General features: G+C 38.0%; 1 protein-coding gene across 1 annotated transcript in view; it reads right to left on the bottom strand.

Moving 5' to 3' along the window:
- Window positions 1–12279: 12279 nt before the first annotated feature.
- KIF5B (kinesin family member 5B) overlaps window positions 12280–18487 on the bottom strand; it is a 47811-nt gene continuing 41603 nt past the window's right edge. Inside the window, exons 24-26 of the mRNA XM_008568042.1 lie at window positions 16954–17170; window positions 16310–16460; window positions 12280–13131 (exon numbers count right to left, since the gene is read on the bottom strand). Coding sequence (XP_008566264.1) covers window positions 16330–16460; window positions 16954–17170 — 348 coding nt within the window. The 3' untranslated portion in view covers window positions 12280–13131; window positions 16310–16329. The remainder of the gene's footprint in view (window positions 13132–16309; window positions 16461–16953; window positions 17171–18487) is intronic.

Raw genomic sequence — 18487 nt, 5'->3', positions numbered from 1 at the left:
ATAATGTCCTCCAAGCCCCCCCCCCCCCCCCCCCCGTTGGGGCAAATGACAGGATTTCATTCTATTCTATGGCTAAATATTATTCCATTGTGTATATATACCACATTTTTTATTATCCATTCATCCACTGTTGGACACTTAGGTTGATTCCATGTCTTGGCTATTATAAACTGTGCTACAATAAACATGGGAGTGCAGATATCTCTCAGACATACTGACTTGATTTCCTTTGGGTATATGCCTAGTAGTGGGATTGCTGGATCATATGCTAGTTCTATTTTTAAGTTTTTGAGGAACCTCCACACCATTTTCCATAATGGCTGTACTAGTTTACACTCCCACCAACGGTGTGCACGTGTTCCCTTTCTCCACATCCTCACCAACACTTGTTTTCTTTTGTCTTTTTTTTTTTTTTCCTTTTTGTCTTTTTTCATGTCCGGCAATGGACCGCAACCCTCAGTGTCGCGCCCATACTGGACTGGGACCGGCAATGGGATCGCAACCCTCGGTGCTGCGCCCACCCCTCGCAGCCAGTGAGCGGGAACCAGTCTGTAGGTGGGATCCGAACCCTCGGCGGGAGCGCCGCCGCACTCCCAAGCGGCGCACTGTAGCAGTGCGCCACCGGGCCGGCCCTTCTTTTGTCTTTTTGATAATAGCTATTCTAACTGGAGTGAGGTGGTATCTCATTGTTGTTTTGATTTGCATTTCCCTGATGACTAGTGATGTTGAGCATTTTTTCATATGCCTGTTGGCCATCTATATGTCTTCTTTTGAAAAATGTCTATTACGATCCTTTGCCGATTTCTCCATTGGGTTATTTGCTTTTTTGCTGTTGAGTTTTTAAGTTCCTTATATATTCTTAATATCAACCTTTTGTCAGATGTATAGTTTGCAAATATTTTCTCCCATTCTGTAGGTTGTCTCTTCACTCTTTAAGTTTCCTTTGCTGTGCAAAAGATTTTTAGTTTGATATAATCCCACTTGTCTATTTTTGCTTTTATTGTTTGTGCTTTTGAAGTCTTATTTGGAAAATCCTTGCCTAGCCCCTTGTCATGGATTGTTTCCCCTACGTTTTCTTCTAGTAGTTTTATAGTTTCAGATTTTACACTTAAATCTTTAATCCATTTTGAGTCGGTTTTTGTATATGGTGAGACAGGGGTCTAGTCCCATTCTTCTGTATATGGATATCCAGTTTTTCCAGCACTATGTATTGAAGAGACTGTCTTTTCCCCAATATGTATTCTTGGCACATTCGTCAAAGATCAGTTGGCTGTAGGTATGTGAATTTATTTCTGGGCTCTCTATTCTGTGCCATTGATTTATGTGTCTGTTTTTATGCCAGTACCATGCAATTTTGGTTACTATAGCTTTGTAGTATACTTTGAAGTCAGGTAGTGTTATGCTTCCAGGTTTGTTCATTTTTCTCAGGATTGTTTTGTCTGTTTGGGGTCTTTTTTGTTGCCACAGAAGTTTAGAAGTTTTTTCTGTATCTAAGAATGTCGTTGATGTTTTGATAGGAATTGCATTAAATCTGTAGATCGCTTTGGGTAGAATAGCCATTTTAACAATTCTAGTTCTTCCAATCCATAAACATGGGATATCTTTCCATTTATTTGCATCCTCTTCAACTTCTTCCTTCAAAGTTTTATAGTCTTTAGGGCTATCTATATATAAGCTTACATCATCGGCAAACAGAATCCCTCCTTTCCAATTTGGATGCCTTTTCTTTCTTTCTCTTGTCTAATTGCTCTGGCTAGGACTTCCAGTACTATGTTGAGTAGAAGTGGTGAAAGTGGGGTTTGTCATAGGTTTGTCATTTATGGCTTTAGCTGTCAAATTTCCCACAGAAAATTATGCTCTCCTGGGTGGAGAACCCTTTAAAGGATACTCTAGGGCTAAGGAATAGTATCCAAGGAAGGAACAAACTTGGGAGGGGACCCCCCTCCCCAAGTCTGGGATTTAGATCTTGCCAGAGCCCACTGGATGGCAGAGAAGTTTGCTGGATTGGCCCGGGTGAGAGCTGGGCCATAGTCACCAGGGAAGCAGGAAACATCCCTTTGGGCTGCAGTTAGACTGAAGCTGGCAAGCAAGGAACCATGGCCAGGACTGGCAAGAAGGAAACACATCATTGGGATACAGATAGGCAAGGCTGGCACACCTCTACATAGTACAAGTGGGCAGGAAACTGGCAAGCACTGGCAAGCAGGAGATGCCACTCCAGGGTATGTGTGAGCAGAGATTGAAGCGCAGGCCCAGAGTCAGGACTTTGGGGGCTACCTGCCAGCCTGCTGGCTGCAAGCTCCTGGAGGGACTGTGTACTCTGGGTCACAGCCAGGGCTGAGCCCCACCGGATGTTCCCCACCACATCACTGACAACTGGATGGTAATAATGAGATACAGCCAACTGAAGCATGCCAGAGCTAAAAAAAAAAAAAAGAAAAGTTTCTCCCTGGACTGACAAAGCTCACCTGTACGAAGCTTGTGCTGGCAATGCTTGCTGCAAAGGAGAAATACTTAGAGGGTCCTGCTTCATTATCAGACTGGGCAATTGTATTAATTTGCTAGGGCTGCTATAAGTACCACAGACTGGGTGGCTTAAAAAAACAGAAAGTTGTCTTACAGTCTTGGAGACTAGAAGTCCAAAATCAAGACACTGGTGGGATGGATTCCTTCTGAGGGCTGTGAGGGAAGGATCTGTTCCAGCCCTCTCTCCTTAGCTTATAGATAACTGTCTTTTTCTCCCTGTGTCTCTTCACATTATCTTCCTTCCATATATGTCTCTGTGTCCAAATTTCCTTATAGAAGGACACGGTCATATTGGATTAGGGCCCACCCTGATGAGTACACTTTAACTTGATTACCTCTGTATAGACCCTATCTGCAAATAAGGTCACATTCTGAGGTATTGGGCATTAGGACTTCAATGTATGAACTGGGGTGAGGGAGACACAGTTCAATCCATAACAGCAATAAAGAGTGGATTCGGAGATGAGACGCAATAAATCAATAACTAGAGCACCCCTTGTTTTCAGTATTGCACCCTCACCGTCAACTGTTCCTGGTGTTTCCCAGTCTAGAGACTTTCCAGAGAATAGACATATAGGCTTACGCTGAGATGCTGGAGAGGCAGCTGCCAAGCTGTGTAGCAAATGGGGGTCAAACTGACTCCTAAATAGACTTGCAGCTATCTGGTTGCTTCTTGGCATTCCTCACTGTTGGCTTAGGATTCCAGTTTCTGGAGTCTGCTAAGTTAGCACTTATCCATTGCTTTCCAGTTTCCACAACGTTATCAGCACCATGCTCTAACCAACTGAGCTAATCAGCCAGCTTCCAGTTTCCAAATGTTAGTGCTGCTGTCTCCTGCTTCCATGGCTTTATGCTTTTATTATTAAACCTTTTATTTTGGAATACCTCTAGATTTACAGAAAAGTTGCAAAGGTAATACAGAGAATTCCATGTACCAGGTACAAAATTCACTTTGGCACATTACTATTAATAGACTTCACCATTTTTTCCACTTTTATTAGTCCAGGATCCAATCCAGTATTCCACATTGCATTGAGCCATGTCTCCTTAGTCTCCTCTGATTTTTGACATTTCTCAGTCTTTCTTTGTTTTTCATGACCTTGACACTTTCAGAGTACTGCTCAGGTATTTTGTAGAATCCCTCAATTTATTTTATCTGATGTTTTCTCATGATTAGACCAGGGTTATGGGTTTGAGGGAAGAATAACAGTGGTGAAGTCCCCTCATCCCATCATATCAGGAGTATCTACACGTATCACTGGTGATGTTAACCTTCATCACTTGGTTAAGGTAAAAAGGTCAGTGGTGGCTCTCTCTGTAAGGCAGGGCTGACGGTAGTTGAGACTGTTAGAGATCTGGATTTGCTGACAGCAATAGGGATGAAAGAAATCCCCCTACCCCGACCATAAAGACCAGGTGGTGATGCCTAACTACCAGAAGACAGGTGTGCACAATTATCATCATGTGCAGCAGGGCTGGAATGGCAGCTACAGGGGACCTAATTCACAGAGTTCTGGTTATGGCTAACAACACAGCATGTCTAGGGACAAACTAGATGGGTGGTTGGCAAGAGTACTTCTCAGCCTTTACCATCAGAATGTCAAGAATGGAAGACAAGGAAGCTGAGGATAGTTGCTCTGATAAAGAGTTGCAACCTCTTGACCAGTTACCTGATCACTTTTCCAACCCAGATCATACTGAATGAAGAGGTTGGGTCCTCAGGAGGAAGAGCCTTGCAAGACAGCATATGCAGACTGTAGAATTCCCCCAGTTCTGCCCCCAGAAGAATGATGGCTATTTACTGAGGTAATGGACATGAGAAAAAGGGGAATACCCACATATATTGAGGGTTGTTGAATACAGGATCTAAGTTGACATTGATACTTAGAGACGTGAAGTATTGTCATAGGGGAGCGTGTGTAAACAATGAGTGCTGGCCAAGTTATAAAAATATGTGTAATATATAAGTGCCCACATTAAAACTGTACATGCTCTGTGCACCCATTTGGTGGTCACTCCCCCGTCTCTGAATGTAACCACGTACAGAGTTGACATACTTAGTGATTTGCATGACCTCCTACATTACATCTTTGGCCTGTGGGATACAGGCTATCCATTAGAGTGACAAAGGCCAAAGAGAAAGAAGCCTCTGAAACGGTTGTGTAACTTCCACCAGCCAAAAGAGCAAATGTGTTTTCAGATAAGAAGAGGACCACTAAAAGTTCATAATCATGTGTAGCAGATAACAACATACACATACAATTTTGCCGCAGGGGTACATCAACTCTCCTGCCCTCTGTCATAATATAGTCTGAAAAGATCCGGGCCTCCCACAGAATGTCACATTGATAACTGTTAAACTTTTTGAGCTGGATGAGCCAGAAGTGACTAGCATGCTGGAGGTCCTGGTAAGACACACATGCTCCAGAGTGTGGGGAATAACCTCATGGAGACTCAGGGGACTACCATATCAATTACATTTTTAGAAACCCAATAGTCAGCATGTGCCAATATATTCTCTCCAAAGTAAAAGACAAATTGTTATATCTTGTTGCTCCTGCCATGAAGCACAATGCCTTCATGGCTTTTCTGGTGACAGCATATTCCATACCTGGCAATACTACTTGGCTTCGATACCAGATGTCAAAAGCTGCCGATTTTAAGTGGGGTCCAGATAGGAAAGAGCTCTGCAGCAAATGCAGGCTGAGGTGCAAGCAGCCCTATCACTTGAGCCAGATGACCAGAAGATACTAAGGTATTAGTGGTGAGAAAAGATGCCAAGTGTGTCTTATGGCAATCCCCAGTGGCAAAATCTTGTGAGCCCCTGAGGATCTGAAGCAAGGACTTGACACTTGCAGTGAATTACATGCCTTTGGAAAAAACAACCTGGTATGATCCTGGGCCCTTGCAGAGATGGGCCACCTGACCACAGAACACAAAGTGACTTGGAACTGCCAAGAGCTGCCACAAGTTCAACCCACCAAGTCACAAGTTCAGGGGTATATCCAGGATCGTCCACACACGCTCCCGTATGACAATACTTCAGGTCTCTAGGTATCAATGTCGACTTAGACCTGTATTCAACAACCCTCAAAGTATGTGGGTATTCTCTTTTCTCATGTCCATTATCTGAGTAAATGGCCATCGTTCTTCTGGGGGCAGAACTGGGGGAATTCTAGTCTGCATGTGCTGTGTTGCAAGGCCTTTCTTCCTGAGCAGCAGCAGAGGGCACAGCAAGCTGCAAGGGCAGGTCACCTATGTCACTCACCACTATTGCAATGGCACCTCTCCCTCATCTCACACCTACGGCCATGTGAGGGATCCCTTGTGATAAGCTAATGGAGGAAAATGCCCAACTTTGTTTTATGGATGGGTTGGCTCAGTATATAGATTCAAGCCAAATATGGACTGTAGCTGCACTGCAGCCTCACTCCAGTGTAGCTTCAAGTAACGGTGGCAAAGGGAGACTTCTGGCTTCCAATCTAAAACATAAGGAGTTTGGAAGTTGTTATTTCCATCCTCACAAGAAAAAAGCCAAATGGTTCAAAATTCATCAGAGAATCGAGGTCAAGGGTAAACCACTGTCCCCTAATTGGAGAAATAGGTTGAATACAGAGAATCACAGCTTACTGGAGCAGAAGCACAGATGCTTTTAAAGCCTATCTGGCCTGCTGCTAGAGACAAGACTGAGTTCCCTTTACCCAATTAATCATGTCCAGCTTTCAACAAAAAAATTACAAGACATATTTGTTTAAAGAGACAGAGCAAGCATCAGAACCAGACTCAGACAGTGGTAGAAGTTTTGGAATTATCAGACCAGGAATTTAAAATAATATGCTGAGGGTTCTAATGGGAAAAGTGGACAACATACAAGAACAGATGGGTAATATAAGCAGAAAAATAGAAATTCAAGAAAGAATCAAAGGAAATGCTAGAAATGAAAAACATGAACAGAACTGAGGAATGCCTTGGATCGGCTCATCAACAGACTGGACAAGACTAAGGAAAGAATCAGTGAATTTGAAGATATGGCAACAGAAAATTCCACAACTGAAATGCAATGAGAAAAAAAGGAATGAAAAAGATAAAACAGAGTATCTAAAAACTGTGAGACTATTACAAAAAGTGTAACCTAAGTGTGATGAGAATACCAGAAGAAAAAAGAAAGGAACAAAAGAAATATTTGAAGCAATAATGACTTAGCATTTCCCAAAATTAATTAAAGATATCAAACCACAGATCCAGGAAGCTCAGATAATACCAAAAATCTATACTTAGGCATATCATATTCAAACTGCAGAAAATTAAAAACAAAAAATCTTGAAAGAAATCAGAGAGCAATAATCACAGTATCTATACAGAAGCAAAAATAAGAATTACATCAGACTTGTCAGAAATCATGCAACTAAGAGTGAAGTGAAATATGTGAAGCATTGAAAGGAAAAAATCCCAACTTAGAATTATCCTTCAAAAGTAAAGGAGAAAAAGGGCCAGCCCCGTGGCGCACTCGGGAGAGCGCGGCGCTGGGAGCGCAGCGACGCTCCCGCCGCGGGTTCGGATCCTATATAGGAATGACCGGTGCGCTCACTGGCTGAGCACGGTGCGGGTGACACCACACCAAGGGTTGCGATCCCCTTACCGGTCATGAAAAAGACAAAAAAAAAAAAAAGTAAAGGAGGAAAAAAAAACTTTCTCAAATACAAATTGAAGGAATTTATTGCCAGTAGACCTGCCTTGCAAAAAATGTTAAAAATAAGTTCTTCAGAGAGAAGGAAATGATATAGGTCAGAAACTTGGATCTACATAAAGGAACAGCATTAAGAGAAGGAATACACTTAAAAAGAAGAAAAAAAAAAAAAAAACAGTGGCAAGGGAAAATGATTCTTGTACAGACTTCAGGTAATGCACCTGGCCATCCACTAACCTTGCCTGTAAGGTTAAGAAAAATATACATAAACAAATATTTTATACACACGCACGTGTATTATGTACATATCTGTGTGTATCCACAGGGAGTGGCAAATGGCCTGGCTGGTCAGTAGCACGGAAGGAAAATGAATACTAGGGACAAGAACGTCTGGGGTGAAAGCATGTGGATGTGCGCACAGGATGTGAAGAACTGTGTACCACACGTTAATACCTACCAGACAGTTATCCACTACGGGAAAGGAATTTAACCAAATAGAATTTAACCGGTGGCTGACATCAGCCAGCCAGTCATCCACCCCTGCCATGATGGTACAATGGACACATGAATGGAGGGGCCACAGTGGGGGAGATAAAATCCATGCATGGTCCAGCAACAATGGTTTCCACTTACCAAGGCTGATCCTATTCCTACTGCTGCTGCCAAATGTCCTTCCTGCCATCAGTGTTAAGCTCAATCTCCCCTCGAAAAAATCAACTAGTAAATTGGTAGTAAGCTGACTACATTGGGCCTTCTATCTTGGAAGGGCCAAAGATTTATTCTAACAGAAGAGTGTGAGTTTGCCTTTCCTGCCTGTGGGACCTCAAGCAGCACTACTGAGAGTTTATGGAGTGTTTAATCTACCAACATGGGATCCCAAATAACATTGTCAGACCAGGAGACTCACTTTATAGAAAGGAGATATGGAAGTGGGCCCATTATTAAGGAATTCATTGATCAAATCACATACCTCACCATCCAGAAGCTACTGGCCTCATAGTGTTAGAATAGTTTCTTAATGGTATAACTGAAGGGCCATTTTAGAGTCAGAAACCTACAAGGATGAGGTGCTATCCTCCAGGACACAGTATGTATCTAACCAAAGTACATTTTTCGGTTCTTAGTCCCTAGTAAGAATATATGGGTCTAGAACCAAGGGGTGGGAGCACAAATGACCCAATTTATCATCCTTTCCAGTGACCACTGAGGGACTCTGTGCTTCCCTGCCTTACAACTTGGAGTCTAGGGGGTTAGAGATCCTGGTCCCAAAGGGATACCTTTATTGCCAGGACACCCAGCTAGAGTCAAATTCAATCCTACCAGTGACCATTTCTTTATATAAATTTCTTACTAACCAATTATATTTGAATAAAAAAGTATAATTATCTCCTTAACCAATGTAAAGAAACTTACTGCCTGGTCCTTGCCCAAAAAATGACGTAAAATTCTCTTGGCTGCAGTTGTAGAATTCTACAGCTAGATAGAGAACTAGACAGTACACGATTCTGATGAATCTAATGACTTGGATTTTTCATTATTTGTGATCATTGCCTCAAAAGTGGTTGAACCCCTAGAAGAATCCTCAATTGCACAGTCACCTGGTTAACAAAAAATGATCAAATTCTCTGGCCATAACAGTTACGATAATGTATTAATATTCATCACCATCCTACTTTGCTTGCCTGTGAGTATATAAATTCTCACTAGTTTCTTCACTTGATAAACTCCATTATTTCCCTTTTCTTCCCATTCTTTAGGTTAGCTGTGATTTTTTCCCCCTTTCTAGTTTGGGAAAAACCCTCTTTCTGTTTCCATTTCAAACCCTCAAGGAAAGGAAAAAATGAACTGAAGGCTCATAGAGCACACTTAAGAGATAGTAATCAAATAATTTAAAAAACAAAGGGAAAATGCACAACAAACTGGTCACCACTGGAAGATGGTAGTGCAACAACTCATTATTTTGAAACTTGCAATAAAGGGTATGAGTCAAGCATTCATCCTGTCTTTCCTATATAAACTACACCACCAGATAACTAAAGATTCTTCTATTGAAGGAATGACAGAATATTGCCATTCTGTAACCCCTGTTAAGTCGATGGACCTAGGCATTGATTATCAATGGTGATAAACCAATAAGACCCAACTAGGCATTGTGTACCATCTAATGGAGGAATACCATCACCTATGAGGTAATACTGTCCCCAGCAAAACAAAATAAATATCTGAATCTGATTAAGTCTGTAGATCCAAAACAAATTTACAGGAAATACAAAGAACAGAAGAATATGTTAAATGATATCAAAGGGATGCAATCAGTAAACTCTGGGAAACTCGACAGGGCAAGTAAGCTATTTTTGTCATAAATTAATTGCAAGAGAAAAAATGAGAAAGAAATAGAAGGGAACTCTGCAATATATGGACTTTAAGTGGATCTTGATCCAAATTGTTTACAAAAACTACAAACTTTTATATATTTGGAGATTACTAATTTTTTGAGTGATAATGGTATTTATTGTGTGTTTTAAGGAGTCCTTATCTTTTAAAAATACATACTGAAATATTTATGAAGAAAGCACATATCATCTGAGATTGCTTCAAAATAATATGGAGTGGAGGCACGAGTGGGGTTATGGATGAAGTAAGAATAGCCATGAGTTGATAATTGTTGAAACTGAGTACTGGTACATGGGGCTTCATTATTTATTCTGTCTGCCTTTATATATAAGTAAAAATTTCCACAATAATTAAAAAAGATATAAACAAAAAAAACCCCAAAACCCTAAAAGAAAACCAATCACCACTTGAATTGAGGAGCAGTCTTTTTTTTCATCTAGACCTGAATGACCATTGAGGAAGTATTTGAAAAACAAATACTACCACTAGTCTTCTACTGGTTAATAAAACAATCAGACTCAGATGAACAATGTAAACTATACTAAAGTAAAATAACATAGATGAGACTCATAATTCACTTCTAGCTCTTAATTATTTGGCCTGCTGGCCAAAAGGTGGCAACACATTAGGAAACAAAACAAATAGGAATATAATGACATATCAGTAACAACTCTGAAAAGGCCACTCAGTCATAAAAAATCAACTTAACAGTCATCGAGTAAGATTTAAGAAAGTCATGACATTTCAAAAAATGTTTCCTCTTTATTTAAACATAAAACACATTTACAGCATGCAGGTTAACTTAAAATTATATGGCGTCTTCCCAAACCAATTATCTTTGAATGTATCTTCAAACACTGAAAACAAATGAACATATTCCACAGGTAGACTCAGACTCTCCTCTGTCACCTCATGTCAACCTCATGTCAAATTGAGAGTTATGTGCAAATTGAGTTATGCACAGTAGTTAGTTTTCTTAAGTTAGGCAAATAATTTAATTGATCATGATGAATAAATATTACTCTTTTATTTCATTGAGTTTCTCTTCTGAACCATTTATCAATATCATTCAGAGGAACATTAATATATCCAGTCAAAAAAGAAAAAAAAAAAAAAAACACGGCAAATTGAAATAAGTGTCCATATTCTAGATGATCAGAAATTTTCACTTATAGGAGTAAATGCTGTGTTTAGTGACCTACAAGAGCAGAAAGAGCAGTTTACTGAAAAAAATTTATGAAATTCTTAGTAAACTTTATGAAAGTTTGAAATTATAAATAGAAAAGAACCATTAAGATATTTTTTTAAAACCTAACATTGTGTATTCTGAACCACACACTAGTTACAATTCATTGTTCGTTACACAGCACCAATACCCATGATATATCTTACAAGAATTAAACTAACATATTCAGACAAAAGAGAAAAAAATCCTGCTTCATGTATGAATATTGCCAAAAAGCAAGTTTTCTTTTGAAAACAAAACATGTCTATGTGAATGCAGCCAAATGTTTCTCCATTTAGAAAACTATCATCATAAAGAGGCTGTAGTACTTTTTTTGTTAACTGTATTACTTATACCTTGCTGCACCAAGGTTTCATCTCAATTTTTGGAGTGTTCCTTTGATCAATCCTAAAAGCAACATAATAATTTTGTAAGGTTGCAGACTACAACAGCAAGGATTTTTGAGTGTTAAAAAAAAAAATAAATAAATTTATCTTTTAAAACAAAATTATTATAAAAGTGGAAATTACAAGAGTTAAGGAAATAGAAAAATAAGCCAATTATGATGAGTCTTCTGACTATGACTCCAAATTTAATAATACAAATATCTGCATATAAAACTTGTTCAAAATGTTAATTCTGCCAGCCAGATCCTAACAAAGAACTTTCCAAGTTTCTCTGACTGAATAACCTTAAATCCCCATTCTGTGAATTTCTGTTAACGCAGTTTTACAGTCACCCACCCAGCACTGATGAAGCAAATATTGAAATCTCTTTCCCTATTACTTTAATTTACTAAAATAAACTGTTAAGTTTAATCATTTGAGGAAGAAGTGGCAAAAAATAGGTACACATTTAGTACTAATTATAAAATTATGGGCTATGGCCAACAAAATAATTTATTTGACGATTATTAGTGACTTTCAAACAATTTACTATTTCTAGACTAAACAAGAAATAAATTATAGTGTATGATTTAGAGAAGCAGGTTAAAAACACCTCAGGAATTTCAGACCAAAATTTACCTACATATTTTAAAATTCACCTTATAGCTGTCCTGTTTCTTCACATTTTTCCTCAATTTCCATAGTCTATTAAATTTATTTTTTTGTTTTGATTTTTTCCTTTTTGTCTTTTTTCGTGTCTGGCAACGGATCGCAACCCTCAGTGTCGCGCCCGTACCGGACCGGGACCGGCAACGGTGATCGCAACCCTCGGTGTTGCGTTCGCACCTCGCTCAGCCAGTGAGCGGGAACCGGTCTGTATGTGGGATCCGAACCCTCAGCGGGAGCGCCACCATGCTCCCAAGCGGCGCACTGTAGCAGTGCGCCACCGGGCCGGCCCCATAGTCTATTAAATTTAGATAAGCCAATAAAATACTAGCAGTATAAAATTATGTTTGATCCTTTAGTATCTTTTCATTTTGCTCTAGAAAAATGAGAAATCATTATCTGTCCAATTCTTTTATTAGCTAGCAGGGTCATCAGAATGAAGCAGGGCATTTTCATTCCATCCAACTGTGTAGAATCAGGAAGAAAAGAATACAATTCTTTTTCCAAACTCTCTCTTACACTGAGATTTGCTTTTCATAGTGTAAAAATAGTTCTATTCAAAGTAACATGGCAACAGGCATTTCATGAGATAAGAATTAAGTAGAGTTGCTTAGTCTCAAATGCCTAGTTAGGCAGTTGTAAGGTTGCAGTGCTCAAATGGTAGTTTTCAGAAGCAAACTTCAGAAATGATAGAAATAATTTTAACCCTGATATCATTTCAAGGGATTTTTAAAATACAGTACTGACCTGATATATTTTGTGGGCATGTAGTGTTGTAAGTGGTAAATTTTAAGACATTTAACATAAATGTTCCATTTTCCCTAAAAAAAGGAAGACATTTTAATAGGAAAAGAAAAACAAGAAGTGGGAGAAGCTAGGAAATTTAAACTGAGATTAAAAAATAAACATACACAAAAAAACAAATACAAAAAGCACAGTCCTATAAGGTACAGTCAGCTTGGCACAGTGAAGACTAAATTTAAGACATGAAAGACAAACTGTGTAATAAATAGGGCCACAGTTGTAGTAAACTGTCACTTTTCCCTCCTATGATGCCAAAATTGCACTCTAGTTGTGTGGGAAGCAGCAGAGTTTACAAGAAGAGTGGGTAGGAAACAGCTGTACAGGCTGGGTATAATTTATACATAAAAAAAAAGTTATAATTCTACAGTCCCAAGGGGGTACAGGTTATAGTCACTGATTGACTGATACTATGTCCTCTTCATACTTCGATTACTTTTCAACACCTGAAAATAGGAGAAAGCATAAGGAGAAAATATTTTCAGTTTTATAAAAACACGTGTTTGAGATAGTAATAGAGATTAAAAAGAAGGAAATAAAATACACCAATAGTTTATAAGCATTCTAGTCAGTAGCTTTGACCACTTTTCCCAAAATTAAAAATATGGCAATATTAAATGATTTGATTTCTTCTTCTTTTATCTACCTTTTAAGTAGAATTGTTTATGAGCAGTAGCACAATGTTTAAAAGCTCAGCCCTTCATTTGTTTTTATTCTCCCCAGTAAAGCTATGGGTGAGCTGATATTTGAATTGTATTTGTTTTAAAAGAAAAAGATGAATCTTTTAACCAGGAGACAGTGGTTACTGACATTCTTAAACCAAGAACCATGAAATAGCAACTAGTAGTTATATACATGGTAGCTGTAAAAAAAAAAAAGAAGGGGGTGGTGGAGAGAAGTAGAAGGATAGGAATAAATAAGAAGTGTATATGGAAGGAAAAGTGAAAATGAAATAAACAATCCCAGTTGTTACCTAGAGCCATCCTTGTATTAGACTGCCTACTTACCTATGCACTTAAAAAATACTCAACCTGTTCAAAGTACTATGCAAGCCAGAAGACCAGTCATGTGAAACTGGGAACTAATGGTATCAGTATTAATACACTGTCACCCTCCCCAAAAACAAACCCAGTGTTTTGGAATGTTTTATTTTTTATGTTTTAACATTTCAGAAATAATTTTAAAAGTTCTCTGCAAAGTATTTAACTTTTCAACAATTTATCTTTTAAGTAGATCATATACTCCTCAATCATGGTTTAAGACTGATGCAAGAGTTTAAAAAATAAGAACTGCTGTCTTTTGGGCCATCAATGAAACAAACCTTTTATATTTTTATATTATATTACAAAGTATTTATAATACTTTTACATTATAATCTTCAATTCTTGAAAACCTAGTGTAGCTGGGTTAGCTATCTCCTGTGCTAAAAACTGCTGTCATTATACTGGGATCTGCTATATTTAATAAAGGTCATGGTCTATCCTCTCTGCAACTGAGATATGACTTCTAAGTTTACATATGAATTTTAACATGAGAACAATATCCAAACAGGATAAACTTTTATCTATATCCATGCTTTGAAAATCCCTTTGCCCAGCTCCCACTTCCAGAAAGGTAGGAAAAGGCAGCTTGCATCTACTGAATACTCCAGGCTAGGTAATGACATCTTAACTCACGTAATTCTCAAGAACTTGCATTTTACTAACAAAAGGGGCTCAAAAAAGTTATTAGTCCAAAGTGGAAAAATGCAGAGGCCATATCTCACTGGCAGGAAAACTAGCTCTTACATGTTTACTGATGTGAAACAATATCAGGCATGTATTACCTACAACACAGTCTTGTCAAAAAATGCTTATGCTGAATCTAATCAACAATGCTTTTGATCTACTTTTCAGTATAAAATAGAGAATAGAGGAGACAGAGAACAAAGCAACTACACATGTAACCAATCAGACACATCCAGAAAGTGGCATACATTCAAGATAACTGGCCTAGTCTCTTCAGTTAGTTAGTGCTTTTTAAAAAGGGGAGTTATACTAGATTAAAAGAGACTTAAGGGTAAAACCAAATGCAAACAGTAGTCCTAGACTGTATCCTGGTTTAGACAAATCAGCCGTACAGGACATTAAAAAAAAAAAAGAAGAAAGAAAGAAATCTGAATGTGCATTAGATTTAAAATAAAAAACATTATTAAAACATAATTATTTAATTTTTAATTACATGCTCTTTTCACACTATCACTCTTCAAATACAATATACTATGTGGACAAAACATTATACGATATTAAATTATTGGAAATATGAATCCTCCAGAATACTGCTTAAATTCTCTACTCAAATTTAGAACCAGAGTTAAGCAAAATGTCAAAGTAAAAACAAACAAGATTAAAATAAACTGGCTTTAGTATTTGTCAGAAATAAACAGTTAGCTATCTCATAATTACCTAATATTTTAAATTTCCAAAGCACTTACACATCTGGGACTTCCTAAAAAGTTAAAATCGGAGTTCCTGCCATATGATGAAACATTAGGCAGCTATTAACTAATCAATCAGGTTGTAAAAGAAAATGTTCACAATATATTGCTAAGTTAAAAAAAGAGATTAAGTAGCATATATAGTAGAACTGGTGTGGTATGTTATTAGAATAGTTAACAACAGTTTAAACTTTTAAGTTAAAAGTTATAATATGTAAAGAAAGCTCTAAAAGATATACACAATATACTGTGTAGTATCTCTGGATATTTATTTTCTAATTTGTGGTATTTTTTATCCCCCTACAAGGAATAGATAGCACTTGTAAAATTAAAAATAAATAAAAATCATTCACAATGAGTAAATGGAAAAAGGACATAGATAACTCATTTAAAAAGAAAATATGAGCCAATAAATATACAAAAAGAAAAAATCCAGCTTCACTAATAAATCAATGAGATGTTATTTTTGGGCTATTCAATTAGAAGCTTAAAAACTATTAATAATCAATGCTGGCAAGAATGCAACAAAATACACAGTATCCTTGGCTAATATGGAATTTGGTATGGTCTTTCTACAAAGCAGTATGTTAATACATATCAAGAGCCTTAAAAATGTTCACACCTTCTTGTAATTCCACTTCTGAGAATCTTCTGGAAATAATCTAAAAGTTGAAGGAGTATAAAAAGGTTTCACACTTCAAATTTCATATGTGGAAATTTCAACTTTGGAAAATTTCAAATACAAATATGAAAAAAATTAACATAATTAAATGTCCAGTAAAAAGTAATAGTTATACACCATGGTATCCATTAAACAGAATACCAAGAGTTATTACAAATGATCCAATGTTAGGCTTAAAAACAATAAGAACACAAATTTGAGTAGACAGTATCATGATAAGTTACTTTTTTTATTTTAAAAGGCTCAAGGGAGATTGTTCTCCTCTTCTGCCACATTAGGATGCAGCAGAAAGTGCTGTTCTATTAACCAGGAAGTAGGCCTTCGCTAAGTTACCTTAATAATCCCATACATTACAAAAAAGTGAGAATCAAAAAGACCCCAGAACATGTTTACCAGCTGGCAGCCAAAACAAAACAAAACAAAACATTTCCACAAATGACTCAAAAGCCAGATATAAACTACAAACCTGTGGGTATGTGTAAGTGTTTACACTTGTTTGCCTCCTCCACCTCGTAATGCTACTGGCTGGCTGTTCTGAACAAATGCACCTCCTCCACGAATTGCACTTGGATGAGTTGGAGAAGCTGCTGGATGTTGCCCGGGACGAATAGGTTTAGCTAATATAAAAAATAAAGACTAACTTTAGAATAAAACTTAGCACATGACTGCAATGACTGTTTAGGTCTCTTCTCTTTATTCACAACAAATTCCCAAATGTATCTTTTTCTTTTTGGTTATATCTTTTTCTCCAGGACCTCTACAATCGTTAGCCTCTTAAAATCTTATTCCTGAACATGATTATTCTGAAATATGTAATAATTGATGACCTATTATCTTGCAATTCTCTCTTTGCCTCAATAATACCATTCTATATAGTTTTTTTCTAACCCTGACCATTCTTGCTTGTTCCTGTATTTCATATTTAACTTCTTGACCTGTTAATATGGTTATTCCTCAATTTTTCTCTTCTTTCCCAATACTCTTTGTTAAATTATAAAACAGAGACAAATACCACCAGGATGACACATTACAAAATTCAGACTATGCTTTCAACTAAATAAAAGCGTTCAAAATGAGCAAGGTTTAAAGGTTTCAATGTGTTCTACTAACCAATCTGTGCAGAATGCCCTCTTCTGGCCATATTCTTTGACCTGACTGCTTCCTTTATGCGATCTACTTCTTGCTGATAGCGTTTGCGATCACGAGATGCATTTTCTTTGGCTTCTTTCAGGGCTGACTCCAAAGCTTTTACTCTCTCGGCTGTAGCTCGAAGTCGCTTTTCCAACTTAGGAAGTTCACAGCGAAGATCTGCATTATCACGTACCAACTAAAAGAAAGAAAACAAGGATTCTAGCTTTAACAAGATGATTTAAGAAAGTATGAGGATTTCACAACTGCTCTTTAGAAAAGAAGCAAAACTACATTTTATATTAAGGTTTTCCACTTAGCTAATTTAATTTAGTCAGCAACATGCAAGAAATACATATATCCATACATATTGTACACACATGTATTTCTCATAAAGATATAATTTCATTTAAATTGGGGGGAGGGGTTGTTCTTTCCTTCTACTAGGCAGGACAATAAATTACAGCACAGTGCTCAGTCTCTTCAGCAAGATAACTAATCTGGTGAAATGAATAACTAATCTGGTGAAAAACATATCTTTTTATGTTTATTTGTGCTCATATTAAGAGCACAAATAAACATAAACTTAGGAAGCCCTTTAAATAATGTCTTTAATCTAACTCTGACGCAAACATCTACTTACAGTAACAAGGATATACAACAATTGAGTACATTAAGAAACTTTTTCTGGGGCCGGCCCGGTGGCGCACTGGATAGTGTGCCGCTTGGGAAGCGCGGCGGCGCTCCCGCCCGAGGGTTCGGATCCCACATACAGACCGGTTCCCACTCACTGGCTGAGCGAGGCGCGGGAGCAACGCCGAGGGTTGCAATCCCGTTGCCGGTCCCCGGTCCGGTACGGGGGCAACACTGAGGGTTGCGATCCGTTGCCGGACACGGAAAAAGACAAAAGACAAAAAAAAAAGAAAGAAACTTTTTCTGTTAATAGCCTAAATCATTCATCAAGCCATAATTTTTAAAAATCAGCAAAAAAAAGTTATTACTTTTTTTTTTTTTTCATGTCCAGCAACGGATCGCAACCCTCAGTGTCGTGCCCGTACTGGACCAGGACCGGCAACGGGATTGCAACCCTCGGTGTTGCACCCGCACCTCGCTCAGCCAGTGAGCAGCCGGTCTGTATGTGGGATCCGAACCCTCGGCGGGAGCTCCACTGCGCTCCCAAGCGGCGCACCGTAGCATTGCACCACCGGGCCGGCCCAAAAGTTATTACTTTTTAAAAAAAATATAAACTGCCTCATTATAGTATATATTTTCACACACAGACATTACATGTACAGGGGGTCTTCCAAAGTTCACAGAAAGATTCATATTGTCTTTCAATTCTACTTTTCCATGAACTTTTTGAACTACCCTTGTGAAAAGACCAAATTTAACTGCAAAGACTTGTCTACCAGAGATTTAAAAATGATCATGAATAAATTAAGAAACCTAACAGAGGAAATAAGAATACATGTTTCTATTAGCCTCTTTTGATAAGAGTTGTTAAAAATATTAACTC

Source organism: Galeopterus variegatus, unplaced genomic scaffold (assembly GCF_000696425.1).
Source record: "Galeopterus variegatus unplaced genomic scaffold, G_variegatus-3.0.2 Scaffold369, whole genome shotgun sequence".
Taxonomy (NCBI): Eukaryota; Metazoa; Chordata; class Mammalia; order Dermoptera; family Cynocephalidae; genus Galeopterus; species Galeopterus variegatus.
Note: the sequence above shows the minus strand (reverse complement) of the source record. Positions and strands in the feature narration are given on the sequence as shown.